At 31.4% G+C, this 20830-nt stretch overlaps 2 protein-coding genes across 2 annotated transcripts in view; one reads left to right on the plus strand and one right to left on the minus strand.

The window, feature by feature from the left end:
- The window catches only part of LOC132945658 (uncharacterized), a 56822-nt gene that overhangs the window by 22471 nt on the left and 13521 nt on the right, over positions 1–20830 (plus strand). Inside the window, 8 exon segments of the mRNA XM_061015426.1 lie at positions 14918–15130; positions 16000–16300; positions 17310–17852; positions 19263–19407; positions 19588–19879; positions 19937–20053; positions 20135–20243; positions 20318–20493. Of these exon segments, the coding sequence (XP_060871409.1) occupies positions 14918–15130; positions 16000–16300; positions 17310–17852; positions 19263–19407; positions 19588–19879; positions 19937–20053; positions 20135–20243; positions 20318–20493 (1896 nt within the window).
- On the minus strand, positions 4915–14128 carry LOC132945122 (uncharacterized). Its single transcript, XM_061014772.1, has 3 exons — positions 13904–14128; positions 12070–12264; positions 4915–8443 (listed from the first exon to the last, which is right to left on the minus strand). Exons 1-3 carry the CDS (start codon positions 13974–13976, stop codon positions 8109–8111), a joined length of 603 nt encoding a protein of 200 aa, XP_060870755.1. The 5' UTR covers positions 13977–14128; the 3' UTR covers positions 4915–8108.

Below are 20830 nucleotides of genomic sequence, written 5' to 3' on the forward strand. Positions count from 1 at the left end.
TCCCGTTTTTCCTTAATTTTTCTTTTGTTTTTCACATCGCTTTTGAAAACTACTGGGAAATTAAAATTTTGACCTCCCCAATGCACCAACGATATTCACTTTCCCATCGAACAAGATACTGAAGTCGAAAATCGAAGCATTATTTCGACTACTTATCGTGTACACAGACACAAAAATAAAAAAAAAAATAAAAAAAAAAAACACACATCATTGTAAAATCAATACATTCATCGTTTCACTCAGAATCTAAAACTGAAATCAGGAAGCGTTCTGATTGGCGTGGCCTGTGTGTTTAGTAGGAGGCCCCAAGCCCACCGTTGTCTTAGTTTTTATTATTATAGTATAAATAATGATTAAGGTACCTACATTATAGTATACATTATGCTAGTTTTAATCTTACCCTTCCTTACCTTTCGCGCGGGTTATTATATTATTTACAATATACCTACATTATTAAATATTCCGTGATTCGGCGTACCTAACTATTATAGATTATTTTTATGGAAAATAATATTTTCATCTCTGAATTATTTTTATAATCCTGCCTCCACAATAAAACAATACTCAATATAATATTTATCAATGACTAATATGTTATATATTGTTAAGTACGGTATTTCAACATTAACAATAATTTAAGTAAATACAACACAAACATGTATATTTACATGTAAACATGTATAATTATAATACATTACTTGTAATATTGTAGTAGACAATTTATTTTTTTATTGTGATTTATCAAATAGTATCTAAAGCGAATTATTTAATTACAACTTGTTCCGATGAACTTAATAATCCTGAAAATCAACTTACATTTACTTACAAATAAAGTCCTACAGCTTACAATCGGTCCGGTATAAATTATGTCAAATTGGGGAGCTAACTTCATATGCATATGAGATCAAAATATAAATATTGGTTATTCATTTTTGCGAATCAGTTAATAACATCATTCACTGGTATTAATATGCAATTATAGTGCTAATCCACATGTGCGTCGTTCTTGGCCCATTCTCGAGCCCAACCACTTTTTAAATCTACATGCATTCAAGTATAAAATAGCAAATAGTAAATTAATTGAAAATTCAGTACTTATTACATGTGTGTTATAAAAATAGTGCGAATTATTTGCATTTTAACTATACAAAAATTCATATTACTTACCTATTAAAAAAAACATCGAAATAACCAGAAGAAATTAAGATTTAGTTACTATTTCAAGACCTAATAGTATGGTTTTGAAACTTATTAACTACCATTATTTATAATTCTAGAAAAAATTATAAAAACAAAATTTTCCCAATATCCCACATAATATAATTTATAGTTACGGTTCAGGAGGCCCTCTTGTACGCCAGTAGATTTGTTCAAATTGAGGAGGAGAACTGTTCTGTATTTTTAAAAAGACTAAACATTTTTATAAAACTGATTATAGCTGTATAAATTCATCTCTCTCTCAACACTTAAAATCATATTGTGTAAGTTCACGAATAGAATTAATGGTTAGAACCGATTCTGATTATTTCCTGTATATCTAAATTGTGGACTTTAAATCGAAAATAATTATACATTTGAACTTAAAACTTAAAAATACAATCATTTAAGTCGTTAAATAATATTGACGTTGTAACATGTGGTTACTAGTTACTAGTTACTAGGTAGGTACCTACTACTTAATAAATAATAACCACACCTACAACCCAATGTACACTTATGAAATTATGTCCGTGTTCTGCGTATGACTTGTTAAATACGGCTAGGTTTTAAATTGGAATGTTATACTGTACAGTCATGTATAATAAAGTGTAACTCATAAAGTCTTAGATATCATGTCGTCGTTAAGTTCACTTAGAACTGTGATCGAATAAACATTGCACATTGCATGTGAATAAGGAATTAAATACTTTTAAACGTACCAATAAGGTCGATTGTTGTCGAGAGGTAGGTACTATATTACTAAATAATATGGAAAAGTCAAAAGATAATCTTTTCGTAGCCCTTTAAGGCATGACAAACTTGTTCTTTTTTTGTGATTTTAATTATTGTAATTTTATATTTTTTTATACGTATTATGCTATTTAGATAATATTTTGTATAATTATGTAATATAAATCCTAAAATACAATGCAATTTGTCGAGAAAAAAACGAAATGACAAAGCTGATACATTTATATTTTAGATCGATTTCGTTGCATTAATATTATATTTTATTTATTACTATACTATATTAATTGTTGGATTGTAGTTTTACTGTGGGAAAATCAAAATCAAATGTATTTTATGTTTTAGATATGATTGATGACCATTAATTGCATTTGAATGTGATTCGTTAAAACCTTTCCATAATGTTACTTTGTAGTAATAATTGTACTAAAAAAAACTACTTAAACTTTACCTTGGCATTTAAAATGTGCACATATAAAAACGTATTACAGTACATTAAGTATTATTGGAAATTAATATTCTATTATATATAGTTTATACTGATTTTACAAATTTAAAAAATCTTTATGTGATTCGTATTGTTGGTAAAGTATAATATCGAGACCTAACTATTGCGTATGTGTAATACGTATATAGATTATAGATGATACGAAGGTAAAATGATTACCGTTTGCATTTATTATTATTATTGTTGGCTAGTGGATCTGACCATGACTCACATAATAAGTCTATGTAGGTACTGTACATGCATGAAATGCGAATAGAATTGGTTAATTTAATAAGTAGGTTCAGTATAAGTATATTCATTATACCTACTGTCTCAAAATGTTATTGTATTTTGAGTTTATTTACCCGCCGTGTAGTTTAAAACGTCTTGTTCGCTTGTTCTATCGATGTATATTATCGAATAAATCCCCCATCACCATATATACAGTTTGTCATTAATTGATCCATATATTTCATCTTGAAACTTCCTGTACTCAGGGGATACTTCAGAATGAAATAGAAATAACTTGAGCAATCTACTGGGTTAGTTATTGGCTACCTATTCATCAATAATACTTGAAAAAAAAAATTATAGTTTTTGTGCTACACGGACCTATATATAGCTACAACCGGACGTAGTTATAACGCACACATGACACATATATACACAGGTCAAAGTAGGTGCATTTGCCCGGAGCGTCGAGATTTTGAGCGTGGGAAGGTCTGTGGGACTTTTGAACCGGCTATAGCCCACTAACTTTGCATTATACAATACATTATGAATCAAATATAGGTAGGTATGTATATTTTTTCCAGAAATTGGAATTATTTTAAATATTATTCTTATATAAAAAATAAATTAAATACAACCGATCTTATCTTGAACGATGTCGATTTTATTTGAAAATTCGTCTGTTGGAAGCGATTTTTTATTCCATATATTATAGATTTGCTTAGAACTCGTGGTTTGACAGTCATTAAAGTTACAATATTACGTTTTTAATTTCAGTTTTGTTAAAATTTAAAATCGTCTGGTAGCCTTGGATATTTGGAATATTTGGATGGAGCGTTTCTCAGGGCTTAAGTGGGAAAAAATTTCCGATGCGACTAATGTCTCCATAAAGTTTTAAGTTTTTCACATATTGTATGTATAATGCCTAATGCATATAAAATGTATGATTTTGTAAGCACGTGTTAATCCTCATTTGTTGAAAGGGACTCTTTTTAACTGTCGTCAGAAGTAGGTACTGAGTTCCACTGCGCAAAACCCTTATTCAGCGGATCCTTCACGGTCATCGTCCAACACACTTTTTCTGTTTTACAATTTCAATGAACCTTATTATTAACGTTAAAAAAACATGTGATATTCACGTAATATTCGGGAGTTCATAACAGTATTTAATATGTTGGCTTTGGACGTCAGTTCTGATATTATATTTTTTAACGCTCATTATAAGATCTAAAAACCTGCAGAACGAACTGTCTGCGGATATATTATTATCACTGAAAACTGTTGATCGTCAAGACTGATAAATATGTTTATATTTGGGTGATGATACTTTTTTCTTAAACCATCTGTTGTTTTCAAGAAGAAATTATGTAATTTTAAAATCTATATGTCAAATATCTCGGGCTAGATCCGCTGCCTTTTTCTACACTTACTTTTGTACGTGTGAGCAGTTGTAGCCTTGCACAGTAATCGGTTCGCGTGTACGGTACACGTATGCGTTTATATACTTACCTATTTGTAATATAACCCCATACCGCCGGTACACACGACAAAACTACGAAGACACACTGGCGATTAACATAATATAACGAGTGCACCGTGATAGTGTATCGATTTCTCGAGTATCGTTGTATTAGGATTAAAAATAAAAATTATTGTTGTCTTATATCAGTGACCTCAGCAAAGATTGTACCGGCCATGGGTCTGTGGTCTACTGCAGGTGGTCGGCGAGAGCGCAATCGTGTGAAACGTAAAACGCTTGTATAACGTAGTATAATATGGTATGTGCAGTATTAATTGATGATTCGTCCGTACATTATTAATACGCGTACAGCTGTACGAGATTGTGCAATATTGTAAACATTTATTTTTTTTTAATTATCTGTAAATGGTTAATTACCATATTTTACGAGAAATGTGAACCAAATTGTTGATTAAATATTATTATAACGATTCCTTACGTTATTTTTTTCAAATATTTAACTAAACCGTACTATTTAATTACCCATGTACCTATATGAAGTAATAAAATAATTTTACTATATTAATTTTTGTCCTAACTTAATTTAACTATACTTACATATTACAGTACCTATATACGTGAATTACTCAATTGCTGTATTGGTATTTAGTAGTGCGTATGAACGATGTAACAGAATCATTTTAGGAAATGTATATAAATTGTATAATATTATGTACATTACGAATATTACAAATATAATTTAATAATCACTATTCTCTATTATAAAATTAAAAATAGTTATATTATATAATAGTATGTATTTAATAATTTGGTTCACAGCATTGTCTATGGTAGTGTACACAAATATTCTGAAAATGGATAATCGATCACATTTAGTATAGTAAAATAAATACAATTTTAATTGAAATTTGATGTTTCTATCCTCGCATAATTTTAGGTACTTAAACATAGTTTTAAAACAAATTATCTCCGAAAATAACAAATTTCGCGTTACATTTTACTATCTTTTGACAATTTTTCAACATTAAAAACCCCGTTCTGCTTATAAAATTAAATTTATTAGTTCAATCGTTAAATTACATTATTATATGTATCCTAACTCTTAAACGGTTAGACTTATATGTAAGCCTAATTAAAAAATGTATAAATGTGAAAATGTAAAATGTAAAATAAAATATTTCGAATATTGAAAGTTCAATATATTATTGTTTAATAAACTTAAAAATTAAATTTTTGTTCGATTTATACATGCACTAATAATAATTATCTACGTAATTAACTTTTTTTTTTTGAAATTTATCTCCGATTATAATACGATTGAGTTATTGAACTTCAGATATTATTATGATTTAGGTATATTATATAATAATATTATAATATTTAAACATAAAATACTTTACGTTACATAATATATTATTTTGTTGTATAACTTAAATACTTGACGTTTCAAGAAAACTTAAATAACTTCGTATACTTTTCAAAAACAAATATAAAAGATTTAATATTTCCGTTAGGTATATTTTAACAAAAATCAGAAATTGTCCTACAATCGTCTTTTCTGTTAAGTGAATTTTAATGTTTTTTTTAAATAGTCAAAAAATGTGTGTTGGTGCTTAATAATCATAATTCTTAAATACCTAACTATAATTATCTATATATTATTTCTAAATTGTACGTGTTTAACAGAAAATATACAAGTAAAAATTAATAACTATGTTATTGTTATTTGAGCATATTAAATACTATACAATTTGTGGTGCGTTCGATTAAAATGTGCCGTTTTAAATAAAGTAATAATATAATTACATAAATGTTAAATAAATAACTGAACATTTTATATGTTGTATGTTTGTGTAACATGTATTTGATACATTATACATTATTTTGATATATTGAATAATGAATAACATACTTTGTTCGACATGTAGTTACGTAATATAATAATAATTAAATCATATATTGTTAATTGCACTAAAATCTGGTGTAATATCGTAGGGATTAAATCTATTATATCTGTCTGTCGATTATAATTTATTTAGCATTTAGCATTTACCCAGCAATAACCTTTTTTTTAAATATCTAGTTTTGAATAAACAAAAGAAAATTCTTTCATACAATGTGTTTTATATGTATTAATTATTGTTTTACCTATATGAAATACATATATTTTAAAATATTATGTTTATAACATCCTATATATAATCACAAAAATATTTATATTTCTCATTAAAATATAGTGTTCGGTGGATTCCTCGTTTAAATTATTAATTAAGTACTTAAATAATAAATATAATATGGTATAGTTAATATATATAAAATGGGGTAAAAAAAAAACAAGTTGTATAAAGATATAATATGTCACCTATCTAGAAAGGCGATTTTCCTATTAGATAATAGACATTTAAAAAAATATATATATATAATATGACATGTTATAAATATTAAATTATAATATAGTCATCGACCTAACAATAATTGCGCACATAATGTGTGTAACGTCCATATAATATGTTAAGTAGGTATAATATGAATATAGATTTATATTGTAACGATTTAAATGCAATCATTCTGGAAATCGTTATTAGCTTAGAAATATGACGATAATTATTTACGCATGTAGTTGCTGTATTATTTACACATGTATAGTTTCTGTAGCCTACAAAACGAATATATTTACAAGCGGTGACCTTAAGACAATAGTATTATATATACGTAAGTAGGTACGCGTCTTATTGTACAACAAATGATGCAAACGCGGTATGCGCGAGCGTCCGATTTACATACAACACTAATGTGGTGTGTCCATGTAGAGGTACTGTCTGTAGTTGAAACGATTATTCTCTTTAACGTGCGTATAACAATATTCTTTTATGAACCGCGCAGATCGTAAGTTTTTTTCCGATCGTATTATATTATTATACCTAGTTGGAAAGATTATCGCGAACGGAGTGTTTATGTAGTGTATATAATATTGTCGACTCCTGCAGACCTGCAATATAATATATTTTATAATATTTTAGTTGTAGGTATAAAACTTTCGGTTGCAAAAATTATAATATTATCTCGGTCGCAGTGTGATAGTATTTCGTGAACCTATAGCTGACATTTAATATCATGTTAGTATATTACATATAGGCGATATGAGTGGCGTGGACCCCCCCGGTTGGGATGTCAACCGCCGTTCGCTTGGTGGGCGGTTGTCGTCACGATATGGGGTCACTCGCCGCGGTGTGTAATGCACTATTATATAGCATTATAGCGTATTATGCACATAAAAATATGTGCAAATTAAATTTTATTCGGTTTTAGTCGTGTGACGGTCGCGGGCTATAAAAATGATATCGCTATGGGCGTACGCGGTTTTCTAGAAAATATGTACGTCAAAGGTCTTGTCGATTATCGATATTATAACATCATATGTTTGCGGTGGCAGTGGACGTTCTGTTGACAGGTTGCTGTATAAAGCCGCAGGCACCATGGTCACTTTCTAAAGTTTACTTGATTTATAGTATATATATTTCAAAATTTTACGCGGGAGCAAAACCAAATTGAGCGTTTACGCGCTTATTTATATAAGCCGCTTACCTAATCTTTTCTAGTTTCAGCTATTATCGGATAATTACGAGCATAATTATATATAAGTACATAAAAAAAATTATCAGAAAAACTGTTACGTTATTTAAATGAGATAACGATAGTATTTCGGAGAGTAAAGACGTCGCTCCGAGTGTGATGCATGGGGGGAGGGGCATCTGACAAATTTGACAGTTTTATTTACGGAAATTACATTTAAATTTGCCTTATATCTTCTAGATACACTTAGTTTACTTATCAATCGAACAACCGCGAACTTCTTGTTATATCGCGTATTTAAAAAGTATAAATCGTAAATCCTGTACTTATATATATATATATAGGCGTTAAACACAATTATGATATGTATATAAATGGTGTGGTGGCCGATCAGAGGAATATCTGGTCGAGCAGCTCCTTGGTGAGCACTCTGTGCGGCCTGTCCGGTCGCGGCGTGGTCCGGTACAGTCGCTCGTTGATGTGGTACAGCTCCTTGCTGAGATCGCACCGCACGTTGAACCACCAGTCGCACACGAACACGGCCTGGCTGAACTGCGTGCCGTTCGGGCACAGGAACGACGCCTGCCGTCCGTCGATGTCACAATAGTGCCAGGCCTGGCACCTGGTGTCCACGTCCGCGAAGAAGCCCGGGTACGGTTGGTCGTCGCAATAGAAGTCGGTGTACGGCACCACGGCCAGTACCGGGTAGTCCGTGCCTGGCTTGCCTGCAACGGGGACGAAATGTTAGCATATTCCTATAAGTTTGATTTTTTAAGTTTTTAATTGTATAACTAATTTACGACCGTTTACTACATTCTAATCGCAATATATTGTACGATCAAGACAAAAGTTGGTCACCTCCAAGTCAAGTGCTGTACAGAGGTGAGAGTTCAACGTTACAAAATATCAACCGACATAATTTATAACCTAAGCTATATATTATATTATATAGAGTATATGTTATATAACTATTATGTGTGGTACAGAAGTCGTTGCAAAATGCAAATGTCACTTTTCGTAGTTTCTAGTGTAATTATGCCGATGTGTTATTAAAATATTACACAATTGCCAATTAGTTTGGTATGTCTGTGTGTAATAATTATCGCGATTTATGGTTTACTTAAAATTTTAATATCATTTTTGATGTTTCCCGAAAGTCGGAAGTGGTGACATATTGTACCACCGGATTGATCACGTAGGCGCGATTTGGGTATAGGTTGTCTTGAAGCCTAAGGATCAGAGTGGTATCCACACACCATAGTTTTAGTTGTCTTGTACAGTTATTTATTTATTTATATCTTTACAATAATAATTAAATGCAAACACCATCCAGATGGGTCGAAATCATAAAAAGATTGTGAAGCTAAAATAAGTATTTATTATTGACTTTGGAAAATAATTGATGATGTATGACGGAAATTCGTAATGTAATATAATATAATAATAAATAATAATAATTTATGGCAGTTATGACTTAAGATATTGTAATGACTAAACAAATATTTAAAAAAAATCATTAGTCATAGAATATATTCAAAAACAAATGTTAGTTGTCAGTTGTTGGTTCGTTATTAAAGTAATATTTATAAACAACTGCTATATGCTCTACTGCTCTGGCAAAGCGACATCGAAGAAACCAGGCAGGGGGTAAACATTTTACGTGAAAAAATGCTTTTCAGAAGATATATAAATGAGAAGACTCCTCGGTCGGTTGGGTTCATTCCACATTCTTTGCCCCGCAAATACATAATATACATGATTATCTTCGTCTTAATTCGAGGGATTAATCATGTGCTCTTTATTTGGTCAAACAGCTAATTTTAATTTTAAATGTTTTAAAATTAACCATTTCTCCACACACCTTACACGTCCTAGGTCCACAGTGTTTATTTATTTAATATTTTAATTTAAAATGTAAAATATGATAATATTAAAATCCTTCAGACTGCATACGTGCGTACCTATAGGTGCTATAAATGTGACCTGCGCTGTTAATTATTACGCTTGTCGTGTGCCTATTGCAAAAGTACTCGCTGTCAAATGCCCGTAAGGCGTTTGCAAATATTTCGAACTCCAAATCGAAAGCAATAATATATAATAATAATCCATACCGCTCCGATTTCAACTACATGCGTCGGCGGTCGAGTTTCGTATTTAGTCTGACGTTTAATCTTATATAAACTATTTTTTTTTTATCTCTGTTATTTGTTAATTTCGTTTATTTTAATTAGAATAAGAAACCGCCGCCGGACTTCTCGATTCGTACCAAGTATATCACATCAAAGATTATAATGTATACAATATAATAGGTAATAATATGTGTACATTTATTAGTGGATTATATAAATGTGTTATTGTTCTAACAACTGTTATTGGGTTGGTGAAAGACCGAAACTATTACTATTATTATACGAGTAGGACTGTATAGGTACTCGTTAAAATATTATATTTCCTAGTTAAAAAACACGCTTAACACTACTCGTAAGTTAAATATGCAAATCGATTTGCAGTTTATAATAATAACCATAATTGACTGTAATAAATCAGAGATTGTTGATTCGACGTGTCGATTCTCGGAAGTCTGGGTGATGGGGACACAAAAAGCCAATATGTACCGTGGTTATAATGTTTTGATATTAAAGTTAATTACGGTCCCGCCGCCGCATGCGATCTACATTCACTCGTTAAGGTTAATAATAATGATCCATATTAAGACGTTCGAGACGAGTTATTAGATGTGAATTTTCGCGCGTATCATAATAGTATATTAATATGTATGTATACATTTCACTATACATATATATATATATTATATTATCGCCGTGAAAATATATAATATATATATATATATACGTTGCAACCGAACGCCGACGCAGACCTTGAAATATTTGTACCAAAAATCATCAATTTGTGTCCTTCTGCGGCTGCAGCATTATATTCTGTACATCAGCTGTAATTCGTTAATGTACACGAAATATCAAATAGGTTTATCATTCTTATATACCTATACAGCCCGCGTGTTATTATGTGTCCTTTCTAAAGTAAAAATTAAATACAAATCGTTCTATCGAGTGCAATAAATAATAATACAGCGTTACGATACCGCCTCACGTCTATTGTTCTTATTATTATACCGTGTAAAATATTTGTCATCGCGTCGCATAATATTATAATAATATAATATATTATTGGGTAGTGGGTACACCTTCGCGTGCGTTCGTTAAATAAATATATATATATATATACATATATATTATCCTATGTCCTCAAGCTCAAAGCATGCAACGAGTACAAATCTTTTTTTAATGGCGATGTCGTTAAAATGTTGTCAACAAAATGTTTTTTTCTCGATATCCCAAATAGAATTTATATCCACGTTTCGTTGCAATTTGTCGAATTCGTATCGTCAGCAGCACTCTTAGAAAGTGTTTATATTTATTTTAATATTCAGCGCGTGTTTAATATTATTACGTGTGAAGCTTAATATTAAAATATGGACATCGTATTCATTCGCATTCGATTGGTTGCGTAACTTCATCAAAAACCTATACGGGTATACTTGAATATTATAACGTTCAATTTAGTCATTGTTGCCGTCATATTTGATAAAGTATGAGGGATTCGTAAATATAATAAAAACAGTGCTCTTGAATTTTCTATGATGAGTATTTGACTATTTACCTTTGAAACGTATTTTAAATATAATATAATATGTACTTATAGATATGATGACAAAATAAAACAACGAATCAAAAGTAAAGCCGCGCATTCTTTCAAAAAATTTTTGAAATCTTTTCTATATAAATTTTTTAAAGATTATAAAATAAAATAGTTAATACAACTAATTCGTGGTTGTATCGATTTCGATAATTGTACAAATTCGTGTATCTACTTGCAGGCATAAAATCATATTATGCAAAAACTCCCGATTACATTTTTGCCCTGTGTTTTTTTTCTCGATATTATGCAAATGCCTAGAATTTCGGTTAACAGCAATTTTTGAACCACTGATCATGGATCTTCAATTAGCTTTCTCTCGGATGATATTCCATTGAATAACGTGTTAACAAAACACCATTAGGTAATATTTGCGCGCGTGCTGGCTGCCATATCAATTATTTGGCAGCGAGGCAGCGGTGACACATTATAGTATGTTCATTATTCAGTACATTACGTTAGTAATGCCGACTCATGTCTCGCAGATATTAATCACTGTTATTATATTATAATAATTATTCAATATTAATATTAAGGATGACAATATATCGCAACTATTAACTAACCATGTTTCGGGTATAATCGTAATTCGGTCAGCTAACCTATAACCGTGTAAATAGCATGACAACTATACCTGGAATCGACCTTCCTAGTTCCAAGTATTCCCTCACGGACGGACTCAGAAATCCCGGCGGTACTTTGGTCGTTTCCTCGTCATCGTCCTCGAGTTTATCTCTTTGGTCCAAACCGTCCGCATCGTCGTCTCCTCCGGCGTCTCGCGTCTCCAACGCTCTGGCGCTCTTAGATTTCTTGCCATCTTCCGAACCTCCTGTACACAACCAAACGACATTATTTATTTATCAAATCAAATTTTTGTACATCGCTTTATTATTATGTGCCACTACTGCGTATTTACATTGTCAATTCAACCCGACACTGTCTGTGTCTCGGGTCAAACGTTGAATAATAGACCCATTTGAAAGTGGCTGCGTAACGTTTTTATTTTCTATGTTTCATAATAATTCTTAGGCACGCGTTGGCGTGCGCCCGAACACAGACGTGACCTCACAGGTCATTTATTATTATAACCCGAATTATACCTACTTTACGTGTATAATATGTGGATCTTGTGTCCGCGTATTAATGAGACTGCATGATATATAATAGTAATATATTTTATTATCTCCTAACCGCGCTCACGTGCGTGTGTGTGTGCTTGTTTGATCATCGTATTGTGCTTGCAGCCAATCCAAAGAAGCTGTGTATATTTGATGACTGCAAGTCAACGACAATTCAAGTTTAATGTGATAAACATGTATGTAGTTAGCGAGGTTAATCACTTTTGAGGAAACGATCCGATGATAATATAGTAATCGATCGCTATTACCACCGGACCTATGTAATAAAATTTTTTTTATTGTTTGCCAGAGTTCAAACTTTAGGCTATTGTATATTATAGTCGCGGTGTTTATAGTTTCGACCTTAACATTATTAGGGGACTCTCGAGTTGTAGACTCCCGTTTTTCGTCACTTTCCACTGTCAGTGTGCGCCCGGTGGGCGTTTTTATTATGTTATTCTTTATTTTATCACAATCGTTATTAATAACGAAGTCGTGCTTGCCCCGAAGCTGTGTGTGCCGAGTGTTCTAGATACGTGACTCGGAGGCGTGGCTAAAACCTTTCGAAAAAAGCTACCTACACCTACACCTACGAGACCTTGTACCCAAAATTTGCGAATTATGTTTGAATTGACAAAAAGGTCTATTTATTTTCGTCCTTTTTATTCCTGCATTAAATCTAGGGTGCTCGATCTCCAAAGAACAGGTTTCGTTATCTCCCACCCCACATTGACTGGCGATATTCCAAATAATAACTTATACTGGAAACCTGTTTCTTTGTGAGTCGTTCATTCAGATACAAACAACGCGTCTAATGGTGTACTTTAAAGTTATACTAAGTACATATAGTTCTTATTATATGACACTCTGATTTAAATTCTCCCTTTCTAAACACACTGTGAATGCCTACCACATTGTTCTTATATACAGACTGATTGAACTAAGACTTGATAAATACTCTAAATTGACAAATAATGTAACGGTTATACATATTGTTTTTTGACTAAAATCATAATATTCTATTTGTGAGTGACAATTGGTTTTTATAGTTATTATATCTATATTGGCAGATCACATTTTTTATATTAATCAAATGTTAAAGTGTAATTTTTTATAAATACTTATATGCTCTATTTAACAAACCTACCATCAATAACATAATATTATAGATGGCTTTAAATTAAATTAAAATTTCGTATATACATGAAAATAGTATGAAATACTCTAAACCACAAATATGGCCATCTGTTTTTAATTTAATTCTTGGATTGGATAAAACCCTGGTTTTTAATTAATAATTTGTTTAGTTACCATAAGCTTACAATTATATTTTATAAATATATCACTTACCAATATTTGGTATGAAGATGACCGAGAGCACTGAGCACACTAAAATTATATTAAACAAATTTGAAAAATACATGGTTTAATTGTTAAATTTAATAAATTAAGTTTTATAAAATTGTTCTAAACGAACATGTAACGATTAAGTTTCATCGAGAAAAGAATCGTACGCATGTCTATCGAGAACATACAAGGAAGCCGGTTGACGGCTCACTCGTGCTAGGCCCATGACCGGTCATGAGACTGCTTTAACGTGGCCTCGGCAACTCGAAAGAGCAATAAGAAAAGATCCGGAAGGGGAAGTGGAGTGGAAGGGTATTGATACCCTATAAACATAATATAATACACTATATTGTATCAATATCATTATAATAACATATACATATGAATGGTAATGGTTTGTAACAAAATATTTTTTGTTACCTACCTACGCATATATTAAAAAAAAAAAACCAAAATAATATATTATATGGTTATATAATGCGCTTACTCTTTTAACGTATATCTTAGAAAAGGTTAGCATACGAATTGTAACTATTAACTAGTTGCAGGTTAACTTAACCGGGGTATTTATTAATGTAAATTATATGGCCGAGTAGAGAAAAAAATGTATTAAAATAATACGAAGAATCAGTATATTACGTGTCTAATTTGTATAAAATAAACGATAATACAACTAAAATGTAGTTGATCTATAACTGGCATTGAGAAACAATATAAGTACCTAAATGAAATACAATTAATTGTAATCTCAAAAAATTGCGTTTATATCCGCTCTTGATTAAGTCTTCTTCTGGCTCACCAGAGCACCAATTATAAAGATTGGTTAATTTTCATCGTTAATTTTTTACCTAACTACAAATTACAATGTTCTGTTTGCGTCATTTAGTGTCTATATTTATTTTAATATAATAATAATAATAAGCTATAAAAATGTCCACGTAATATTGATTATTAACACGATTTATGGTACCTATATATTATTTTTAGTTAATTGTAATTATTTTTATTTTATTTTAGAAGTTCAATGAAAAGGTGCAAAAACATCGATGTTCTAATCTTAAGAAAAATAAAAACGAACAGAATAAGAAATGTATATCAACATACGTATCTTCTGTAATTGGAACTTTACAGTGTTTGGAACAACGGTTATTTTGGATGATTGATAAAGCTGAACAGTCTTCCACCAACTCTATGACCCATGTGGTTGGCCAACTAAGCAGTTTCATAGACGTAAGAATAATTATTTATAGGATATATTTATATTATGTTGTGACTTGTGCAGTGTATAGTTTCGATCTATGTATGGCGCGATAATGCAATGTTAGAACATTTTATCCAATATGCGGAGTTTTTCTTCCACTTTTTTCCATTCAAATCATGTGATTATAATTAAATTTGAAAAAATATTTGGATAAAAGTAATTTGTTGACTATCAGTTACATCAAAATAATATATCAATAGACCTATAATGAAATTATAATAATAATTATATGTTTTTATAAAAACCTGTTGAATGTTAATTTTACTGTGTACGTTTTCAATGTAATATTACAAATCGTTCGAAACCCTGTTTTTTAACCTATCATGACCAGTAATTGTATATGTTTTACAATTATGTGTTTCTTTTGTCTGTCATCAGCTTTTTCTATCATTAAAAATGTTTCAATCTTCAACTTTGAGTGTGGTTTCAAAAAATAAATTAGATTTGATACATTGGCGAAAAAATGTTTGTGCTTTTCAAAATAATTATGAAAACAAAACAAAAATAGGGATAAATTGGAATTTTTACGCAAAATCGGTTTTAGATAGAAATATTGTTTTTCTTTACTGATATCAATAAAAATATATAATAAAATATCTTTAGAAATATACTTAAACTGACTAACAAGTCTTATCTCAGAATTATTTTTCGTACCTATGCAATGATTTCAATGAATTCAATTTGAATACTCAACACCTACTATACATAGCAGAGCGACTTCCCCGGTTTTTTTTTTATAAGCTTGACGGGACTACACACCTGTTATACGTTTTATGCTATAATAATTGTGCCCATACTTATTTGTATTATATTTGCTCGACTGGGGTGGTGTTTCTAGGATCTGCAAAGCAAATTGAACCTCTTAGACGTGCTGTTGAAGAGCAATAATTATTCGTCCATCGCGATGGTGGATCACATTGCCGGCATTCAAAGCATGCTGGACACGACTTATTACTTGGCGAAGAAGAACAAAGCCGAATCATCGATCATGTTCGATGAACATATTTACGATGCCGTTCAGCGTTGCGTGCTTTTCGATATCGACACATCCGATCAATACGTACTGGGATGTTCACCCGACCTTCTGCCCGAATACACCTTGAGCGCTACGATCGGACTGAACTCGGATGACAACACCGGTAAGAGACATTCGACGTTATCACTTTATATCAACAAATCAATCATGGGTAGACATTTAGTCTAATGTTAGGGACACCCTTTCATCTAGAAGACACTATATATTCTATAGATGTTATAAAAATGTTTGTACTTAAATACCTAAAATTACTAAAATAACTGTTTACCTTGAATGTTGACCCTTTGTATATAACAGGGTGTGAAATTGGGAGCGAACGTTGTCAAGTTTTTCTATTATAAATAATATAAATAAAATTTGAAAGTGTCGGTGCACGTTGGTTATTTTGATTTGATTGCTGATTACCTACTTAGATTATTTTAGGTTTTATTTTATTTGCTTTTAAATTTACTAAATAAATGAAGGCTAAAGTCTCTTAGCCCCCTTGTATCCACACCCTGTTGTACATATTATATTATATAGAAATGTATAATTAAGTTAATTAAAAAAAATATATAAAAATAGACTAAAATATAACTAATAACTTCTTAGTGATAAAAAGTTTTTTTGGTATCGACAGTAAAAAGTAATTAATAATTTACTATTACGGTATAGATTCATCAAAATAATTTTAAAAAAATACACCTTGCCTATACTATAGTAACATAGGGACATAGGGTCGCCTACAAGTCTTGTGAATATATATACGTTGAATAGATATTTGGTACGTTCTATGGAGGTAAAAACGATGCATACGCGCACAATTGTAGTCTCAGAAGGTATCGCCGATAAGAAGGACCCTGCTCAATCGTAAATTGCTCGAGCCAACGATATCGGACTATAATAGGTACCACTACAAAATACTTTTAATTGGGATTTTTAAATACATTTAAATTCGCGTTAAAAGTTCCAATACTAATCCTTTTTTTAAAAAAAAAAGTTGGTCCTCTTCATCACGCCAGTGCATAATATATAAATATCAATCATAATAAAATGATTAAAGGTAATCACTAAATTTCGTATCTAGGTAGGTATACATTTTACCTTTACTTCCGTCTTGTGATGTGTTATAGCGCTGTCCGAAAGACGGCCGTCGTCTGTCTCGAGCATGTTGTCTTCGACGATGTCAATCAGCAGCAATTATTCGGCGGTTTCCGGTGCAGAGGCCGCTGCCACTTTTGGTGATGTCTCCGCCTCTTCTGCTGATGCCGCCGCCTCTTTTGTTGACGCCGGAGCCTCTTCTGTTGACGCCGGAGCCTCTTCTGTTGACGCCGGAGCCTCTTCTGTTGACGCCGGAGCCTCTTCTGTTGACGCCGGAGCCTCTTCTGTTGACGCCGGAGCCTCTTTTGCTGACGTCGCCGCTGATTCCTATGACGACAACACTTCCTGTGATTCCGCCGCCGCTTCCGTCGTCGACGGTCCACCGCAATCGCAGGTCGTCAAGGAGATCGTGAAAAACCAAGTCGAGCTCGTAGTCGTGTCGCACCTCAACAGCCCGTCCGACTTTTATGTGCAGCTTAACGCCAATTCGGACGTGTTGGATATGGTCGACAGCGAACTGAACAGACACGTGAAATCAAAACGCGGCGCTGTACCGGTGGATCACGTGGAAATAGGTGAGTTGACACTGGTCAAATCACTGTAATGACAATGACGTATGTTGTCGGTGGCTTGTAAACGTTTTGTTGTCGGATAAAGAACAAGTTAAAAATAATTCTTATTATCGAATCGTTTTTTTTTTTTTTTTAAAGAGGAGTTTTGAACTAGGGGTGATTTGTGGACAGGATATTTAGAAGCAGTATTGTAGTTTTTATTTGCTGGGTGTCCGAAAACCACATTATTTAAAATAAAAACGTTGATTATAAATTACACAATACCATTGTTTGTTTTTGACATTAATATTAATTAAAAATTAACAACAGCGGACCATTGGTGCAACAAGTGAAATTTGTCAAAGGGGGAGGGGGGGGGGTGGCTAAAATTGTATCAACAGCACAGATCCTAATAATTGATATTTTAAACTACAATATGATTGAAAAACTGTGTTGTGACAATTAATTGCGCCTATGCAGCGAACAGAAATACTTATTTTTTTACATTGGTAATAAAACGCAAACCATCGTTCATCAGAACCAGAAATTATCATACTCAAAGTAGTGTTGATTTTTATACAATGTCATGTCTCCAGTAATACCTACTTAACTCAGATTATCTTTGAAATTTCTTAGGATATGCTCGACTTATAATAAGTCAGCGGTGTTTTATATTTGTCTTCGTATTTTTTTTGCCTGGGACTTTTTTCCCGTATGTCCAAACGAGCTTCTGGAGAAATAGCTGTTCTGATTTTTTGAAATAGTTTTGTTGGTTAATTGTTGCCTAAAGCCTTTTTTTCAATTTAGCTTAAAATTACGCAATAACAAATATATTTATATAATTTTACTGATTCACAAAACAGCTGAATTGAATTGTAGTAGTCCTTTATACTTTGTATTTTGTTTTTATTACTCATGTTATCTCAAGTAGGAGTGGTTAACAGTGGGGGGGGTCGAATTTTGAAAAATTAAATTACCTTTTTTTCGGCCCAATATATAAAAATAACATAAACAACAGTCTAAGTGGGGCAAAATAGGCCCCTATTTGTATCCGCCACTGAAACACTTTCAGTCAAAATAATTTTTATAAAAAATAAATAAGTGTTTTTACAGTATTTTTGTAACAAAAGTAAAAAGCTTGAGATTAATTTTTGATTTTTTTTGGAAATGTTATTGAATGTTATTTAATTGAAGTGCAAAAAACAACATAATTATGTTTTTTCTTTAAATAATCCCCTAAATTTATCAGTTTAACATTAACACAAACATACTAGGTAAACATAAAACTATATTGGAATTGTCTACCTAATAAACGAACATTCTCATTTCAACCAAAAAAGTATTCACCGCCCCCTTTTAAAGGCTCTTTACTAATATAATATGCTATCATATAGAACTGTATTTTATTAACGATGCATTGGGTTTGATTTCCAGATAATACCATTATGTACGCCGTAAAAACATCAGCTAATAAATGGTGCCGAGGTGTTGTACTCCTCACCTTCAACGAAAATAATACAGATTTGTTCAGAGTACACTTTATCGATTACGGTTTTATGGAGACTTTAACAGCCGACAGGTAGTCACTTCTCATTATGAACTATTGGTTAAATTGCCAGGGTTTTGTTATTCCATTGGTAAAACTATAAAATTATTCATGAGGAGGCTTAAACAAAAAATGTTGTGCCATATATTGAATCTAAAATAGATTTTGTAATGAATAATTATATTATTTAATTTGTATTTTTTAACTTTGCAGAATTAGAAGTGTGCCAGTAAGTGTTGTATCAATACCACCATTAGCCTATAATTGTGCCATATATGATTTGAAGCCAAAATATACAACTGGGTGGTCAAATGAAGCATTCATATTATTCGATGATTTGATGTCACTAAAGACAGGTTTATATTTTATATACCCTTTGGAAATAAAAGATTTACGTATCGGGGTTGATGTAGTTTGGAATGGAGACATTTATCCGCTGTCCATACGCGATGCTATGTTTTTTTTGGGATATGGTTCTTATGAGTATTATGTGAACAAACAATTGGTGAGTATATTAATTGTTTAATTTTTTTTATACATTTTAAAATTATATTATTTTTAGCATCAAGAACTTTTGAATATGATAACATTGCCTGATAATTTAAAACTGGAAGAAAAAAAAAGATATTCTGTTATCTTATGCCACTTCATTTCACCAACGGAGTTTTATATGCGAATAGTAAATATACAATATACATGCATACATTAAACATGTATTAAACAAAGATTTTATACATTTGTAATTTTTATTATATAATAGGGTGATGATACTGCCCAATTAGAAGAAGTTATGAATACACTAAAAACAATATACATACCTACTGCAGAAAATACGCATAAAAACTATTTATTATATACACCACAAATTGGTACTTTTTTTACCTTGGTTAAAACAAATTGTATAGTACTATTATTATACGTTTAATATTTCTATTCTTTTTAGGTATGGCTGTTGCAGCTAGATATTCTATTGATGGTCATTGGCATCGTGCAAAGATAACAAGTTTGCCTGAAGAGCGCTTGGTTACTGTTTTTTATATAGATTTTGGCAATTCAGAAACATTGCCATGGGATGAATTAAGAGTACTCGATAAAAACCTCATTAAGACACCTCCGCTTGTAAGTTTAATTTTACAATGACATAGTTGTAAATTGTTTTAAAAAATATTTTAGAAATGATTTAACAAATGTATAAAAATAAATCCGCGCATTTTGTTGCCCATAAAAAAATGACAACTTTTTAAAAATTATGATTGTTCAACTCCTTTAGTGTGTAACTCGCTGCAGTAAGTGTAACTCAGCCACCTTGGTAGGCAATGTTCGAAATTTGATTTTATGCAAGCTTGTATGGCAACCACAAAATAGTTAATACTGATTTCTACTAATTATTTCTTCTATAACCAATAGTAACCGTTTATAAACAAGAATGTCCATTATAAATCTCAAAATCCCTGTT

Source organism: Metopolophium dirhodum, chromosome 5 (genome assembly GCF_019925205.1).
Source record: "Metopolophium dirhodum isolate CAU chromosome 5, ASM1992520v1, whole genome shotgun sequence".
Classification (NCBI taxonomy): Eukaryota; Metazoa; Arthropoda; class Insecta; order Hemiptera; family Aphididae; genus Metopolophium; species Metopolophium dirhodum.